This window comes from Sprattus sprattus (assembly GCF_963457725.1).
Source record: "Sprattus sprattus genome assembly, chromosome: 1".
Taxonomy (NCBI): Eukaryota; Metazoa; Chordata; class Actinopteri; order Clupeiformes; family Clupeidae; genus Sprattus; species Sprattus sprattus.
Window position 1 is genome coordinate 41231793 of NC_137920.1, and position 16059 is coordinate 41247851.

The 16059-nt window shown below is 42.0% G+C and overlaps 1 protein-coding gene across 1 annotated transcript in view; it reads right to left on the reverse strand.

Annotated features, from left to right (window-relative positions):
- map4k3a (mitogen-activated protein kinase kinase kinase kinase 3a) overlaps window positions 1-16059 on the reverse strand; it is a 44363-nt gene that overhangs the window by 1267 nt on the left and 27037 nt on the right. The window contains exons 17-33 of the mRNA XM_080834511.1: window positions 15204-15242; window positions 14903-15007; window positions 10035-10086; window positions 8540-8687; window positions 5964-6073; window positions 5775-5816; window positions 5500-5584; window positions 4970-5049; window positions 4271-4331; window positions 4044-4143; window positions 3907-3965; window positions 3607-3710; window positions 3048-3219; window positions 2773-2841; window positions 2311-2403; window positions 2087-2157; window positions 1921-1976 (exon numbers count right to left, since the gene is read on the reverse strand). Coding sequence (XP_080690637.1) covers window positions 1921-1976; window positions 2087-2157; window positions 2311-2403; window positions 2773-2841; window positions 3048-3219; window positions 3607-3710; window positions 3907-3965; window positions 4044-4143; window positions 4271-4331; window positions 4970-5049; window positions 5500-5584; window positions 5775-5816; window positions 5964-6073; window positions 8540-8687; window positions 10035-10086; window positions 14903-15007; window positions 15204-15242 — 1446 coding nt within the window. The remainder of the gene's footprint in view (window positions 1-1920; window positions 1977-2086; window positions 2158-2310; window positions 2404-2772; window positions 2842-3047; window positions 3220-3606; window positions 3711-3906; window positions 3966-4043; window positions 4144-4270; window positions 4332-4969; window positions 5050-5499; window positions 5585-5774; window positions 5817-5963; window positions 6074-8539; window positions 8688-10034; window positions 10087-14902; window positions 15008-15203; window positions 15243-16059) is intronic.

Genomic DNA, 16059 nt, shown 5'->3' on the forward strand with positions numbered 1-16059 from the left:
TTTTTTCCGGGCAAAGTCCGGCAATTACCGGAGGCAAGAGAAACAAAGGTCTGATGATCAGTCGTGATGTATAACTTTATTGTACTTTGATTCAGATTAAAGTAACCGCTATGTATGGTTAATTCCAAATGAAATGTGATGAAATCTGCCTCTGAGCCTGTGCGTGTGTCCTCGCCATCCGTATTGCTCTTTAAAAGCGACGCCTTGTGTAACTGAAATGTATTGAAACTTTGTTGCAGTGTTTAATGGCTTTTTCACACCTGTAGTTAGTTTGCTTTTTTCTGATGCAGGCATTAAAATTATACGATGGTCCAGTTGCCCCTTTGTTGGGTTTGTGTTCATACTGCAACATTTAACAGCGGACCAAATCCTAGCCAGGCGGTCAGTATGTGAATTTGGCCTGGCTGGGTCACCATAGTAACCCATTCAATTACACCGAACTGTCAGCCCTTTTAAACGGTCCCCCTTTTAAATACAAAAATAAGTTGAGAAAAACAGAGTTCTTTTCTGAGTCCCCAGTTAAAAAAAGGAGAGGGCCCCAAAAGAGGCTGAACTGGTGAGAGGACAGAGACGGCAACCCTTGACCAAAAGCTAAGTGGTGCATATGACATTGCAGCCGAGTTTTTCTTTGTTTATTTAATGACCATGTATTCCATGACAAAGTATCTGTATCTTTGCCTTTGTCTGTAATCATGAATTTGTGTGTATTATACTCATCATGATGGCCTTCGAGAGGATCGTGAAAAGCCACATAACCACACCACAGCTACAGCGATATTCCCTCATCAGTCTGTGTATCGTGTCAAGAAACTTCTGTTCTATGAACACCTAGAGGGTCTACATACAGTTACCGGCTCCTGTTTGTGGACTTCTGGTCTCCCTTTAACACCCTTCCACCCCACACCCTGGCTAAACACCCTGCCTCACCAGCTCATTCTGTGGATCATGGACGTCCTCACCCTAAGAACCCAGAAGGCTCCCTATCTCACCCCTGCTTTTCATGTTGTACACAGATGACTGCAGAAGCCGCCATCCTAATCAACGCCTGGTTTCCTTGGCAGACAAACTGGCCAGGATCACGGGCCCTTATAGGTGGAGAGGTGTGACAGCTCCTGTTCAGAGCTGAATGTCACCAAGACCAAGGAGATGTTCATGGATTTCACCAAGCATAGAGTGAACGTCCACGACAATCATTCATGGGGAACCAGTGGAAGTCATACAGCACTAGTAATACCTGGACACTGTCATTGATGACAAACTGCATTTGGAAGCCAACACGGAGGCGATCATTCAAAAGTGCAAACAGTGTCAGTTTTTCCCGAAGAAGCTAATCTTCTTTGGGGAGAGCAGGAATATTCTCAACACATTTTACAAGTCTTTCATTGAAAGCATAATAACCTTCTGATTCATCTGCTGGTTCACAATCCAAAACAAGAAGCTCGTCCAGAAGATCGTGAACACCTGCCCTCTGCCATCTCTGACCTCACTGCATGGGCAGCTAGCGCTCTGGAAAGCCAACTCCATCCTACCAGAGCCCATCCATGTCCTACCAGAGCCCATCCATGTCCTACCAGAGCCCATCCATGTCCCACCAGGGCCTTGGCTGCCCTCTTGTAGATATCTGCACTACCCTGCCCCTGGCTTAGCCCACCCAAACATCTGCTTGCCCACCAAAACAACACTTAATAACTTCTTTTGTTTAGCCAATGGAAAAATAGCACAGACATGCTTCGTTGCTACAGACTTCTGAATGGGAACTGACCAGAAACTCATTTTGTAGCTTAGAATCTGAAGAAATCTAATGCAGCTTACATTTTTTGGGGCATTATACCGAGTTCTGCCATGGAGGGTCACATATAAAAGTTGCCATGCACACAAGTTACGCCATAAAATGAATATAACAATGCTTTAAAATCTCACCTGTCAGATCCAAGTAGCCTAAATATCCTTGTATTATCTGAGATCTCCTGTGTAATCTGAATGAGAGAGAGTCTGTGTTTGTTATGACAGGCACAACCATTGCATACATATACAATGCTGTGAATCACACGTTTAGACGCAATCAAGCCACTTAAGACAGACTTACCTCATTATACCTGAAGCTTCGACCTTGCATACCATGTCTCCAGAATGCTAAAACACTATCCTGAAGACAAACTGAGATAAAAAGAGTACTTTAGATGCACAAGAACTGATTCAAAAACATACCACATTCTTAGAGGCCACATGATAGATATCAGGAGAGTTGAAATAAATTAAAAAGGATTCTATAAAAAAGAGAAGCCAAGAGGACTATAACAGGGCCCTTACCTATAGACTCAATCTGGAAGTTAAATGTGAGCTCTGCCGATAGTTTCTTGCTTGATTTCAATCGGCCTTGTAAATTCACTATTTTAATGCAGCCTGTGGGGAAATAGGTAGAGATAAAACAATTTAATACAATTACATGATTACAGAAATATTCATCAGCATCTTTTAAAGACACTTTATGTAGTTTCTAGTGGCATCTATTAGTGGGGTCCTCTTCCTACTTCCGCCATGTTACGCCACCATATTTCTACAGTAGACCAGAACGGACAAACCAAAACTCTAGCTCGAGATCGGGCTTTCAGCATTTTCTTAGCATTTGATGGCTATCATAGGTACTCACACACATGTACAGGCTTTTCAGCTGGTTGCAATTAAGCAGCATCACCACTAGAAGCCACTCAAAACTGCACACTGGACCTTTTACTGGTTTAACATTAAAAAAAAAAAAACATTTGGACTTACGATCGTGGCACACTAGGATGGTGTCTCTTTCCAGTTGAGTTAACTGTATAACCGAACTCTGAGGGATGTCTGAGGGATAAAACACATATATGCTGTCTGTGCAAAGAGGATACGCTTTTTGTGGGCATGGAAAAATAGAATATTTATCAACAACAAACCTCTCAATCAGTCACCCCTAGAGGAGTACACTACACGCTCTCAAAATTGCCCAAAATGACCACACCTCTCAGCATATCTGTGTCCTAATTTGAAAATATCCCAAAGATATACTGTACCTGATTCGGTGAACCAGGGTGATGTGGAGTTTGGATTGACTATCTCAAAACGAACCACCTGGTTGAATTCTGTGTCTTTGCTGACAGCCATACATATGAGTGGGTACTGCTGCTCAGGAACCACCAACATCTCAAACACACCCAGAGGACAGGGTAAAGGGAAGTCCATACTCTGCCAAAGAGAATGATCATTACATTACCCTGATGTAATTGTTTATTGGTCATTATTATTATTTTTAATATTATTATTATTAATAACAATAATAATACATTTCATTTCTATAGCACCCTTCTGTCTTACAGAATGCATACAGAATAGACTGCATGTCAAAAGAGCAGAGCAAAATGTTATAATTAAATCAACTTAAGATAAACAACATACTTAAATAAAACTGTAATTAATAGAATACAATATAAAATAATATGTTGGAATGAAAGGATGATGTTTTTTTTACACTCAGATCGTTTGGAAATAACATATTTTTTTAAACGTAGAACTTCAATGCTTGAAAATGCCCGAAAGCCTGAACTGTAAGAAGCAAAGACAGAACCAACTGACCTTAACCAACATGAACTTCTGCATGGGTTCCACCCACTCCAACAGAACCACACTGGACTGTAAGGCACTGCAGAGATACTTGTGACCTGTGTATGGGTTCCTTACTGTGGAAGGAAAAATGACATGATCATTGTAAATATGATCATACACATTCCTTTACATTTTTAACAAGAAAGTAAAAATTAAATTAAATTATTTGTTTGAAATTATTAAAAATACATTGGCCTATTTCAAGCCAAGGCTTTCTGCAGATGTTTTGGTGCGAAGGACACGAGCATCCTTGTCACCTGAGACACTTGCCTACACAACACCTCTGGCATCCTTTTGTGTCGGGGATCTTACTCGAGACAGAGAATTTCCTGCAAATAGAATAACTGAGAGTCAAGTCTACTTTTGAGAGTAACTTAATTTCTAATGTCAATTGTGCATACATTTACCTGGGAATGATCTTGTCAGGAAATTTATGAGTTGGAAAGGAAAGCCGAGCATGATCAAAAAGGCCACACAGATTGTGAGAATAGAGCTGAGACGCTTTTCCTATTGAACATAGAAACATCAATGTTTTAGTTTCACCAGAGTGTGAGTGGAATATGCATAGAAATGTATGTTCTCTGTATACAATGTCTGTGGTCTATAACTATCACAGACTACACTGAAATCTTACCAGTTATTGAGAGCAAGCTGTTATTCATGACATACAGCCATGTACATCTCCGTGGCAACAACTAAGGGTGAATAAACATAAATGATTAAGAACATTGAGTGAAAAGCAGTCACCAAATGTGTTATTGTTTGTCTAAGCTATTTAGTTCCGCAGCAGAAGACAAAAAAGCATCCAACAGAGAGACAACATACATACTTTTGCACTGATAGAGGCCAAGCCCAATGAGACTGTTTAAACTGTTTTACACCACATAGTTCAGATTGTTTTAAAATGGGTTGCCTCGTTTCTACTCGTCATAAAATCATAAATCAGTGCATCACAATGACAGGACTGTTAAGATGTTAGGATGGGAAAGGCCAAGGATTTAAGTTGTACTTCTTGTTTTGTCAACCAGTGTGGTTTACGGAGTCCAATAACAGTGTTCAAGTGATATTGATCGTGCAATTTTCAAGAGAATTCAGTTCAAACTGACAAATGACCAAAATGGATTATGTAGAGTAATTGAGGCAGTGAACTAGAGCTAATTAAAGTAAACAAATATTGATATCTAAATAAGGGTGGCTATCAAAGACAACTGTTTTAAGAGAAGAAAAGGAATATATAAATATTGTGAGAAACCGTAGAATGGCGCAGCAAAAAAACTAAATAATGTGCTAAGAGTGTCTGCGCCATAAATAACCATGTCTGGTCCCGCCCTACCTGCTCCATTGACGAGTCGTGTAATTCATTCAAGTTTAGAGTATAAATACCCTCTTCAGCTCCAAATATAAGATATTGGTCTGAAACAGCATTAAATGTCTGATCAAAGGAAGGCAACATCTCCTAAAAAAATGTACATTCCAATAACACATCAACACATTTAATATCGAATGCTATTTTAGATGACAAAACACAACACATTGAGTAGCCTGAGGACTACTGTATGAAAACACATCTGTATGGAAACACAGCAAGCTAACTTCCTGACAGGCACGCAAAACCTTGCACAAACACAAACAAGAGCACAATTGGGACTGATAAAACCATGCTAGCATGCTAACTCATGTCTTTTGATGATATAGTTGACAATGTCATGCTGTAAAAGATTTCCTTTCCAAAACTAGTTGTTTATAAAACACATACCACAACAAAATGGGGCTAATTGTTGCGTTCAGTTGCTTTAAGACACAGATATGGCATGTAGTTGATTCTAAGGAACAGAAGACTATGCATAAGAAAGGTTTTAGTACCTCTTGAGTCTGGGTTGATCCAGGAAGTGGCACAGTGGATTTTCAGTGGACAACCATTGAAGACTTTAGAGAAGCAAGCTCCCATCTGAACAGGAAAGGCAGATGTAAAGGTAAACATGTTCATAGTTTATACACAGTAAAAATGGAAAATGGGCAGGTATGATAGCACAGGCACAGGCACAGGCAGAGGCACAGACACAGACACAGACACAGACACAGACACAGACACAGACACAGGCAGAGGCAGAGGCAGAGGCACAGACACAGGCACTCACGTGGACTTTTGGAGTTGGAGGAAGTCCATTGCTGAGGGGGATCTATTGAAACAACAGAAACAGAAAGTCATGTTCAGCCTAAATCCATTACAAAAGCTGCATCTGGGGTGATCAAATAAACGGCACTTAACATTTAAAATCCATTTCCAACTAATTCATCCAAAAATGGATATTACATAATCCCCTTACCGGGACATCCTTTTTGTCTTTCCGTGCAGGGTCACTTGGAGGCGATGACTCTTTCTCCTTTCCTGATGTTTCCTTCTCTCTGCTCTCGTCGGTCGAACTCACTCCATTGCCTGGGGGCAAAGAGCAACACGTTGGCAAACACCTCACACAATCTCACACTTAAGGGCAGAGAGCATCACGTGGGCACACATCTCTCACAAGCTAACACTTGAGGGCAGAGAGCATCATGTGGGCACACATCTCTCACAAGCTCACACTTGAGGGCAGAAAGCATCATGTGGGCACACATCTCACACAAGCTCACACTTGAGGGCATAGCAGGGGTAACAGCACTAAGTGCAAATGGACAAAAGTCATGGACAAAAATATTGGCACCCCTGCACTTCTGTCAGATAATGCACCACTACTCCCAGAAAATTGTTGCAATTTCAAATACTTGTGTATTCACATGTTTATTTATTTAGTTTGCATTGGAAAAACACAACAAATCTGAGAAATAATGTCAAATCTGACTTTATTTCACACAAAACTCAACAATTGGACTGGACAAAATTATTGGCACCCTCAACTTAATAATGGGTAGAACACCCTTAAAAATAAAGAAATACAAATATCTGAAATCAATTGCTTCCGGTAACCATGAATGAGGTGTCTTACACCTCTCTACTGAAATTTTGGACCACTCTTCTCTCACTCTCTCACTCTTCTCTCACTCTCTTTTGCCAACTGCTCCAGGTCTCTCACATTTGAAGGGTGCCTTCTCCCAACTACTGATTTGAGATCATGCCACAGTTGTGCCATGGGATTAAGATCTGGACTCATCTCGGACACTTCAGAACTCTCCAGTGCTTTGTCTTAACCATTTCTGGGTGCTTTATGAAGTGTGCTATGGGTCATTGTCCTGCTGGAAGACCCATGACCTCTGACGGAGACCCAGCTTTCTGACACTGGGCCCTACATTGCGCCCAGAAATTATTTGGTAGTCCTCAGATTTCCTGATGCCATGCACTCAGTCAAGGCATTGGGTTCCAGAAGCAGCAAAGCAACCCCAAAACATCGGTCCAGCTCCACCATATTTGCCTGTAGGGACCGTGTTCTTTTCTTTGAAGGCCTCATTTCATTGTCTGTAAACTGCTTTACCAAAAAGCTTTACTTTAGTCTCATCTGTCCACAGGACGTTCTCCCAGAATGATTTAGGCTTCCCCAGGAAGGTTAAGGCAAACTCCAGTCTGGCTTTTTTATGTCTCTGTGTCAGCAGTGGGGACCTCCTGGATCTCTTACCATAGCATCTCATTTCATTCAAAAGGCGACGGATAGTGCGAGCTGACACCGTTGTACCCTGTGTCTGCAGGGTAGCTTGAATTTATTTGGAAGTTGTTCTAGTTTTTTTAACCACCATTCAAACAATCTTTTGTTGCATTCGGTCATCAATTTTTCTCTGTCTTCCACATCCAGGGAGGTTAGTGACAATGCCATGGGCTGTAAACTTCTTGATGACACTGCTCACAGTGGACACAGGAGCATTAAAATCCCCGGAGATGGACCTGTAGCCTTGAGATTGTTCATGCTTTCCTACAATTTTGGTTCTCAAATCCTCCGACAATTCTTTGCTCTTCTTTCTTTTCTCACAGACACACAACACAAAGGTTGAGTCAACTTTGCTCCATTTTAACTGGTTGCAAATGTGATTTTTATATTACCAGCATCTGTAGCTTGCAACAGGTGAGTTTAAATAAAGATTAAAGGACTATTACATGATTGAAACACAATTATTTCTTACAATTTTGAAAAGGTGCCAATAATTTTTTCCGGCCCACTTTTGGAGATTTGTGTGGAATCATGTCAGATTTGGCTTTTCTTCTCTGCTTTTTTGTGTTGTTCCAATGCAAACCATAAAAATCAACATGTGAATACCAAAGCATTTGTAATTGCGAAATTTTTCTGGGAGAATTGGTACATTATCTGACAGAAGTGCAGGGGTGCCAATATTTTTGTCCATGACTGTATATCATTTCTATTCAAATGATCACAGTAACAGTAACACACCAGTATCTTTAGATTTCTCTATAGGCTAGGTGCACGAAATACTCAGTGTGGGCTGTTTGTTTCCTGTTTAGCCAGGTGTATTTGAACCTGCCGCTATTCTGAATGTAATTAGCGTCTACACGGACCTGGTTGGGTGTTGCACCTAGTGAATCAGCATTACGATAAAGGAGGACGTGTAGACACTAATTACATTCAGAATAGCGGCAGGTTCAAATGCACCTGGCTAAACAGGAAACAAACAGCCCACACTGAGGATTTCGTGCACCTAGCCTATAGGAGGAGCGAAGGAAGACTGACAGACTTTATAGAAACTGGACATAGAGGGCCAGTGAAGTGGATGTTGGTAGGAGAGGCTAAGTTATACAAACATCAACTGCTAGGACAAGGATATGGGGAAGGTGTTGCAAGCCTTACTGTTAACATTTCCATTCTGATCCATATCTATCTCAAGTGAGTACAAGAAGACAAAGCTTCCCCAACATTGTTCTTTGGGTCCCCATGGCAACCCCCCCCCCGCTCCCTCTCTTTACCTAAGCTGCACAGAGGGGCTCCTGGCTGAGGGGGGCTAAAGGTGGATGGTGCTGTGGGGCTGTCGGTGGCTGGACAACACATAGTAGTGTCATGGTCGCGCTCATGGTCACTGGTGAGATCCACTGTAGGGATGGAGATGCTCTTGGGCTGAGAGAGGAGAGGCAGAGAGTAGAGAGGTTGAGAGACAGAGAGACAGAGAGACAGAGGGGGAGAAAGACAGAGAGGCAGAAAGGCAGAAAGACAGAGAGGCAGAGAGGGAGAGAGGGAGAGAGGCAGAGAGGGTGAGAGGCAGAGAGACAGAGCGTTAGCTGCAGTCTGTTAGAAGAGACAACAGCTTGAGAAAAAAAACATCTTGTTGTCTACTACACATCGAAAATCAACAAACTGTGTAGAATTGCTGGAATAAACATCACTTTGTCAACCCATACAAGTAAGAAGAAAAATGTGTCATTACATCGAATATATTCTAACAACAGACAGTGGCTTGCAAAAGTACTCAACCCACTGAAATTCATGACCTTTTTCTGGGTTCTGAGTTCTGGTTCCCCAATCAGGATTTTTATTGTGAACACTTACGCTATAGTATACTTCAACAGGCTACATACATTATTTGTCTACTAAAATTAAACATAAATGAATTACAATTTATATATTCTGCTTGCATAAGCATTCAACCCCTATACATTAATACTTGGTAGAGAACCTCGTCGCTGCAGTAATTTTGAAGTGAGACGGGACCAGCATTGCACATTGCTCTGCAGTGTTTTCCTTCGTTTTTGGTAGAAAATAGAACATCTCGATTGATGGGATGGCGGTCCTGGACTGTAGTGCCACAGATTTTCAAAAGGTTTATGATCAGGGCTTTGACTGAGCTATTTTAGAATATTCACTTTACTGTTTTCAGCCACCCCAGTATTGCTTTAGCCATGTTCCTTGTAACTGTCCTACTTGTAAGACTGATCTCCTAAGCCTCCCCCTCCCTCACCAGTTCATAGCTTTCTCTGATGCTTGGTTTGGGGAGACAGCCTTTTCTATTAAGCATCTGTGTGAGTCAATTATTACGTATCCAATGGTCCTCAATTGGACATCAAAACAGTTTGTCACAAATTTTGCCTTTAGTCTTCTTCACATGTTACTTCCCTGTACTGTAAGTCCAGCTAGCGTACATGAAAATGGAGTTCCGAATGCAAAGGTTTTCATAAGATTCAGGTAGACCCGTCGTTATGGTTACAGTTATGGTGGTTATGGTAAAGCCTAATATAAGCGGGCTAACTGTGAGCGTGCATGTATGCTTCAGCACGTTACTCGTCACACAGGGGCTGTGCTGCTGTAGCTGTGGAATGACAGGGAGAGGAGGCGTGTGACAGTTAAAGCGTTGAAAGAGGGGACAAAGTGTTGTGTGCTGTTGAAGGTATAATGCACACAAAACTACTGGGTATATTGGAAGTCAAACCAGTGAGTAACCCTCCATCTGATGCTCTGTTTCATGCTTACCTGAGGAGGTGGGGGTGGGGGGAAGTTAGGCCTCATGGTGGATGCTGCATGTCTGTTGGTGGAACAGCAAAACTGTTAGAAATGCCAGCAAAGATTAGCTAACTGGTCACTAGCATAATTTGTTGCTTGTTGAAGGTTGAAGGTATAATAATAATAATAATAATAATAATAATACATTTTATTAATAGGGCGCCTTTCAGGAAACCCAAGGTCGCCTTACAACAGTGAATAAAACATTGAATAATACATAATACAGCAACAACTTCAGTTGGCAGGACCTTTACAGGTTATAGGCCTGCCTAAACAGGTGTGTTTTGATGTGTGTTTTAAAAAGAGCGATTGGGTCAATGTTACTGATGTCAGGGGGGAGGGGAGTTCCAGAGGTGAGGGGCAGAGTGGCTGAAGGCTCTGGATCCCATGGTGGACAGATGGGCTCGGGGGACGGTCAGGGTGATGGAGGAGGCAGACCTGAGTGACCGGGTAGGGACATTGATGTGGAGGTCAGAGAGGTATGGAGGGGCGAGGTTATGGATTGCCTTAAATGTGTGGAGGAGGATTTTGTAGTTAATGCGGTGTTTAATGGGAAGCCAGTGGAGTTGATGTAGGACGGGAATGACGTGACTGATGGATGGCGTCCTAGTGACGATACGGGGAGCAGCATTTTGTACCATTTGAAGTTTATGGAGGAGTTTGTGTGGGAGACCAAAGAGATGGGAATTGCAGTAGTCCAGGTGGGAAGTGACAAGGGAGTTAACCAGGATTGCGGCGGTGTTGGGAGTGAGTGAGGGGCGGAGGCGGTTGATATTGCGGATGTGAAAGTTGGCAGATCGGATGGTGTTGTTGATGTGGGTATGGAATGATAGGGTGCTGTCGAGGACGACACCCAGGCTTTTAACCTGAGGAGAGGGGGTAACCGAGGAGTTATCTATGGTGAGGGTGAAACTGTGGTGTTTGCTGAGGGTGTGTTTGAAAAAATTGAGGTAGTCCTCATTGGCTCCACTGTTAAGTTTTAGGAAATTGGAAGAAAACCAGGATTTGATTTCCTGTAAACAGGCACAGAGGGAGGAGGGTGGGAAGGTGGAAGTGGGTTTGGTGGAAACGTAGAGCTGGGTGTCATCCGCATAACAGTGGAAATGAATGATGTATTTACGGAAAATCAGTCCAAGTGGGAGGAGGTATATCATGAATAGGATAGGGCCAAGGACAGAGCCCTGGGGAACACCAGTGGAGAGGGGGGATGGGTGGGATGAGAATGATTTTAACTGGATGAACTGAGTACGGCCAGAGAGATATGAGCGGAACCAGTCTAGGGGTGTGTGAGTTATGCCAATGGAGGCTAGTCTGTCAAGGAGGGTGGAGTGGGATATGGTGTCAAAAGCCACACTCAGGTCGAAGAGGATGAGGATGGATAATAGTCCGGTGTCAGCTGCCAACAGGAGGTCATTAGTGATTTTGAGGAGGGCCGTTTCTGTGCTGTGGCGGGGGCGAAAACCGGATTGGAATTGTTCATAGAGGTTATTGTTGGAGAGATGGGCATGGACCTGTGATGCCACTACCTTTTCCAGGATTTTTGAGAGAAATGGCAGTTTGGAGATTGGACGAAGGTTATTGAAGTTGTTGGGGTCTGATTTAAGAGACGGTGAGACTGAACCAGAGGTCATGGAAGAGTGGATAATGGCAGTTATCAGGGGCAGTAGAGAGGGGAGGGAAGCTATAACCAAGGAGGATGGCAGGGGGTCTAGTTGGCAGGTGGATGATTTGGATTTCCGGATGGCATTTGATAACTCAGCGGCAGAGGGGAGTTGGAAGCATGAAAGTGGTACAGAGACGGGGGAGTGGAGAACTAGGGGGGGTGGACAACTAGATATTTGAGGGGTTAGTTGCTGGTGGATGGTGGCTATTTTTGCATTGAAAAATTACATCAGGGTGTTACAGTGGTCAGTGGAGTAGAAGTGTGGGGGAAGGGAATCTGGGGGGCGCAGTGTGCTGTTGACCACTGAGAACAGGGCCCTAGTGTTCCCAGCACCATCAGTGATTTTTTTCTGTAAAGTGTTGGGATTTGGCTGAGGAGAGGGCGTCTTTGTATTTGATGATGTGGGCATGATAGATCTGCTTGTGGATAGTGGGTCCAGATCTTCTGGAAAGCCGCTCCAGCTGGCGCCCTTTGGCTTTCAGCTGACGTAGGTGAGGGGAGAACCAAGGGGCAGGGTGGGTGAATGAGACAGTCCGAGTTTTGAGGGGAGCAAGTGAGTTAAGCAGAGTTTGGAGACCATTATTGTAGAGAGAAACCAGATGATCCGGGGTGCATGGGTAACTGATGATGGGGAAATTGTCAATGCCTGTTCTGAAATCAGCTAAATTAATGTTTTTTATGTTACGGAAGGACATAACATGTGACTGTTTGGTTTTGGATAGTGTTAAAGACAAATTAAACGAAACAAGCATGTGATCAGAGATGGGGAGATCGACAGCAGAACAGTTAAAAGGAGTGACACCTGTGTAACACCCACCAACGTAATAACTTCCCACCAACGTAATAACCCTGCCAACGTAATAAAAAAGTGTGCATTTCAGACGTAATAGCCCGGCCAACGTAATAATTTCCTGCCAACGTAATAATTCTTGCCTCCTGCCAACGTAAATTTGTGTGTTTATCAAGAAAGTCCTTTTGCTGGATTTGTTTGTGTGAATAACAGTTGCAATTAAATGCAGACTAAATCTTTCATTGTGTTTCTTCTTGTGTCAAAAGTGTAGACTATAACTGTGAACAACATGTCCCTGCTACTGATAGATCACTGATAGACTAATAGACCACTATGAGAAACATAAACTATCATTGTCACTTTCATATGTGTCACATTGTCACATTCGTGTGTATGTGTGTGTGTGTGTGTGTGTGTGTGTGTGTGTGTGTGTGTGTGTGTGTGTGTGTGTGTGTGTGTTCGTGTGTGTGAGTAGCGCCTTTGTGCAAATCTCTTTTCCGGGTGGGACTGCAGCGTTTTACAGTCTTTCAATGCCTGCTACCTGTCCCTACAGTAAGGCCCAATCCCATTTCTAATCTCCACCCCTACCCTTACCCCTACCCCTTTGCCCTCGCTTTTTCAAACAGAGGGGTAGTCGAAGGGGTTTAAACTCTAGCCCTACGAATTGGGATAGCCCTTCAACACTTACGTACGTCATCAGTACGCTGCGTCAGCTGTTACGTTACCGGAGAGTGACAGCTGTCACTCACCGGACATAAACAAACATGGCGCCTGCAGCTGTTATTTACACAATGCAACATTTCATCAAACAAGTTTTAAAATCATGAATTACAAAGAAAATACTTTCATTTGTGTGATGCTTTCCCTGCTGTTTCCGACATTTTTAAATGGACTCGCGCGATGTTTCTTCTTTAATGATCACGGGTTCGCAATGCATTGAGGGAAATCAGTCTACCCCTCCGTTTGAAGTGTGCCCTCGGAAAATCTCCGTTTGGAGGGGTAGAAAGCCCTTCCCCTCTCCCCTACCCCTCTTTCTTAACGTGAATTGGGACAGCCCTACCCCTCCACATGAACGCGCAAAACGGAGGGGAAGGGGAAAGACGAAGAGGTAGGGGGAGAAATGGGATTCAGCCTAAGTCTTGATAATAACAATATCGATGAAAATAAGGTTGGCAGGAGGCAAGAATTATTACGTTGGCAGGAAATTATTACGTTGGCCGGGCTATTACGTCTAAAATGCACACTTTTTTATTACGTTGGCAGGGTTATTACGTTGGTGGGAAGTTATTACGTTGGTGGGTGTTACACACCTGAGCACCAGACCAAGTCTAAAATATGGCCTTTGGAGTGGGTAGGGAAATCAATACATTGTTGGAGGCCAAAACTGTCCAGGCAAGAAGTGAACTCCTTAGTGGAAGCATTATTAATGTTGTCCATGTGAATATTGAGAGGTATGCTTGTATATTAAATACTTGGGTAGCTGGTTAACAATATCTTATATTACGGTACTGAATCATATTATATATGCCATACCAGATTCTGTGTGTGAATATATAAGATATACAGACTCCAAAACAGAGTTGAGGAGAATGCACAATGACTATTGAGGAAAATGTACAGAATTTTATTTTTAAAATGGCAACATAGCACCTATAAGAATCAAAATGATGAAGGTCTAAGATTTACACCTGAAGCAGAATCAACATTAACTGTAACTGTGATGTCCCGGTGAAATGTATACATATCAATGACGTTATCAACACGATAGTTGACAGTTGAAGATGTTAAGTAGTCCATAGAAAATCCTTATATACTTCTGTTCTCAATATTGTTAGTCATTTGTAACATTTCATGTCTTTCGAAGCACTGTCAGTACGTTACTTTGTGATTCTTAGTATAAAAACATTAATTTGCCATATAAGTTGGTTTAACACTAGATTTAACTTTTAATGTGGTAATTGATGCGTTAGTCCGTTGAATTGGATGTGATAATCTGTTGTCGTCAGTTTATAAGGTAAACGTTAGAAATTGCACAGCATTGACGCATTTAATACTGAAACATCATTTCATATTCATTTTTGTTGATGAATTGGAGTTTATGTATATATATAGCAGTTTTACCCTACTTTCAGTCATTAAACAAGGTTGAACTAAGCACCTCTTCAGCGTAGTGATTGGAGAAAGAGGAGTAATCTATCTGCCGACTTGTACAGGGCGTACAGGTGTGGCAGAATATGGGCTGACAAATGACACCATTTGATAGGTGTGGATAAAGAAATATACATTTTAAGCCAAAAGGCACTTGGAGGATAGGCCAGAATTATGAAGGTAAAGGAGAGGAGGAAAAAAGATCAAATCATATCAGATCAGATCTGAAAGACTCACCGTGATGTTGCTTTTTCCCCACCACTACCCCTAGATTCATCAGCAGCATTCTCCTCAGGATCCTCCTCATGGTCCTCCCCATCATCCTCTAAGTGAGCCAGGCCCCTATTAGAGATGAAGACAAGAAAGCCAATATAATGACACTTAGATCAAATACAACACAGTGAGACCCGTTAGGCATGCATGTCAACGCAAGAATATCAAGAAAAACAGAAAGCATGACACACTGCAACAAGCTTAAAAGGGAAGACAGGATGAAGTTTTGAGGGGAGGAGTTAAAGAATAGAGATGAGCAATCTACCTCTGGTGTAATTCTTCTTCAACTGATTTCAACAGACTCCTGCAACAAAACAATGAACTGAATGAGAGGACATTCATTACATTTACATTCACATTTACATTTAGTCATTTAGCAGACGCTTTTGTCCAAAGCGACGTAAAAGGTTGTACATTCATGAAGGGGATGTTTTAAAGATCCCATTTCAATTTGCAACTTTAATTTTAAATCTGAAACTTTTATTCTTTAAATAAAAAAATATATATACTGTATGTGAAGAATATTATCATCATGCTCTGTGAATGGCTTATATAGGGCTGCACTGCTTAAAGGTGAGGTGCTAATGCTAGTTGAGATGAGGTGCTAATGCTAGTTCAGATGTGGTGCTAACGCTAGTTCAGATGTGGTGCTAATGCTAGTTCAGATGTGGTGCTAACGCTAGTTCAGGGTGCTAACACTAGTTCTGGGATTACATTTTTAGGCAAGCCTTTAAACTGGTGCTACTATAACCAAGAATTTGTTAATCAGATTTGGACATCAAAACGCACATGAGAAGTCATTATTTAAACACAACATTAATATATTTCTTAAATTGTCCACTAAACCACTGGTCTTATACAGTAGCCTACTTACAGGGGAAACACGTACAACAAATTAAATTTTCAAGATTTTTACAGGCCTGGAAAATTCCAAGACTTTTCCCTGTCTTCCTGTTGTTCCCTATCTTCAGTTAAAAGTGCATTTAGTGTAGGTGCTCCAAAACTCTGCAACTCTCCCACACAATTCCGACTTATTCTACTTTTGAGAGAGTCGCAAAGTATTTAAATTGCAAGTTTCAAGTTTCAAGTTTAAACTAAAAAATATAGAGAAACTTTCCAGG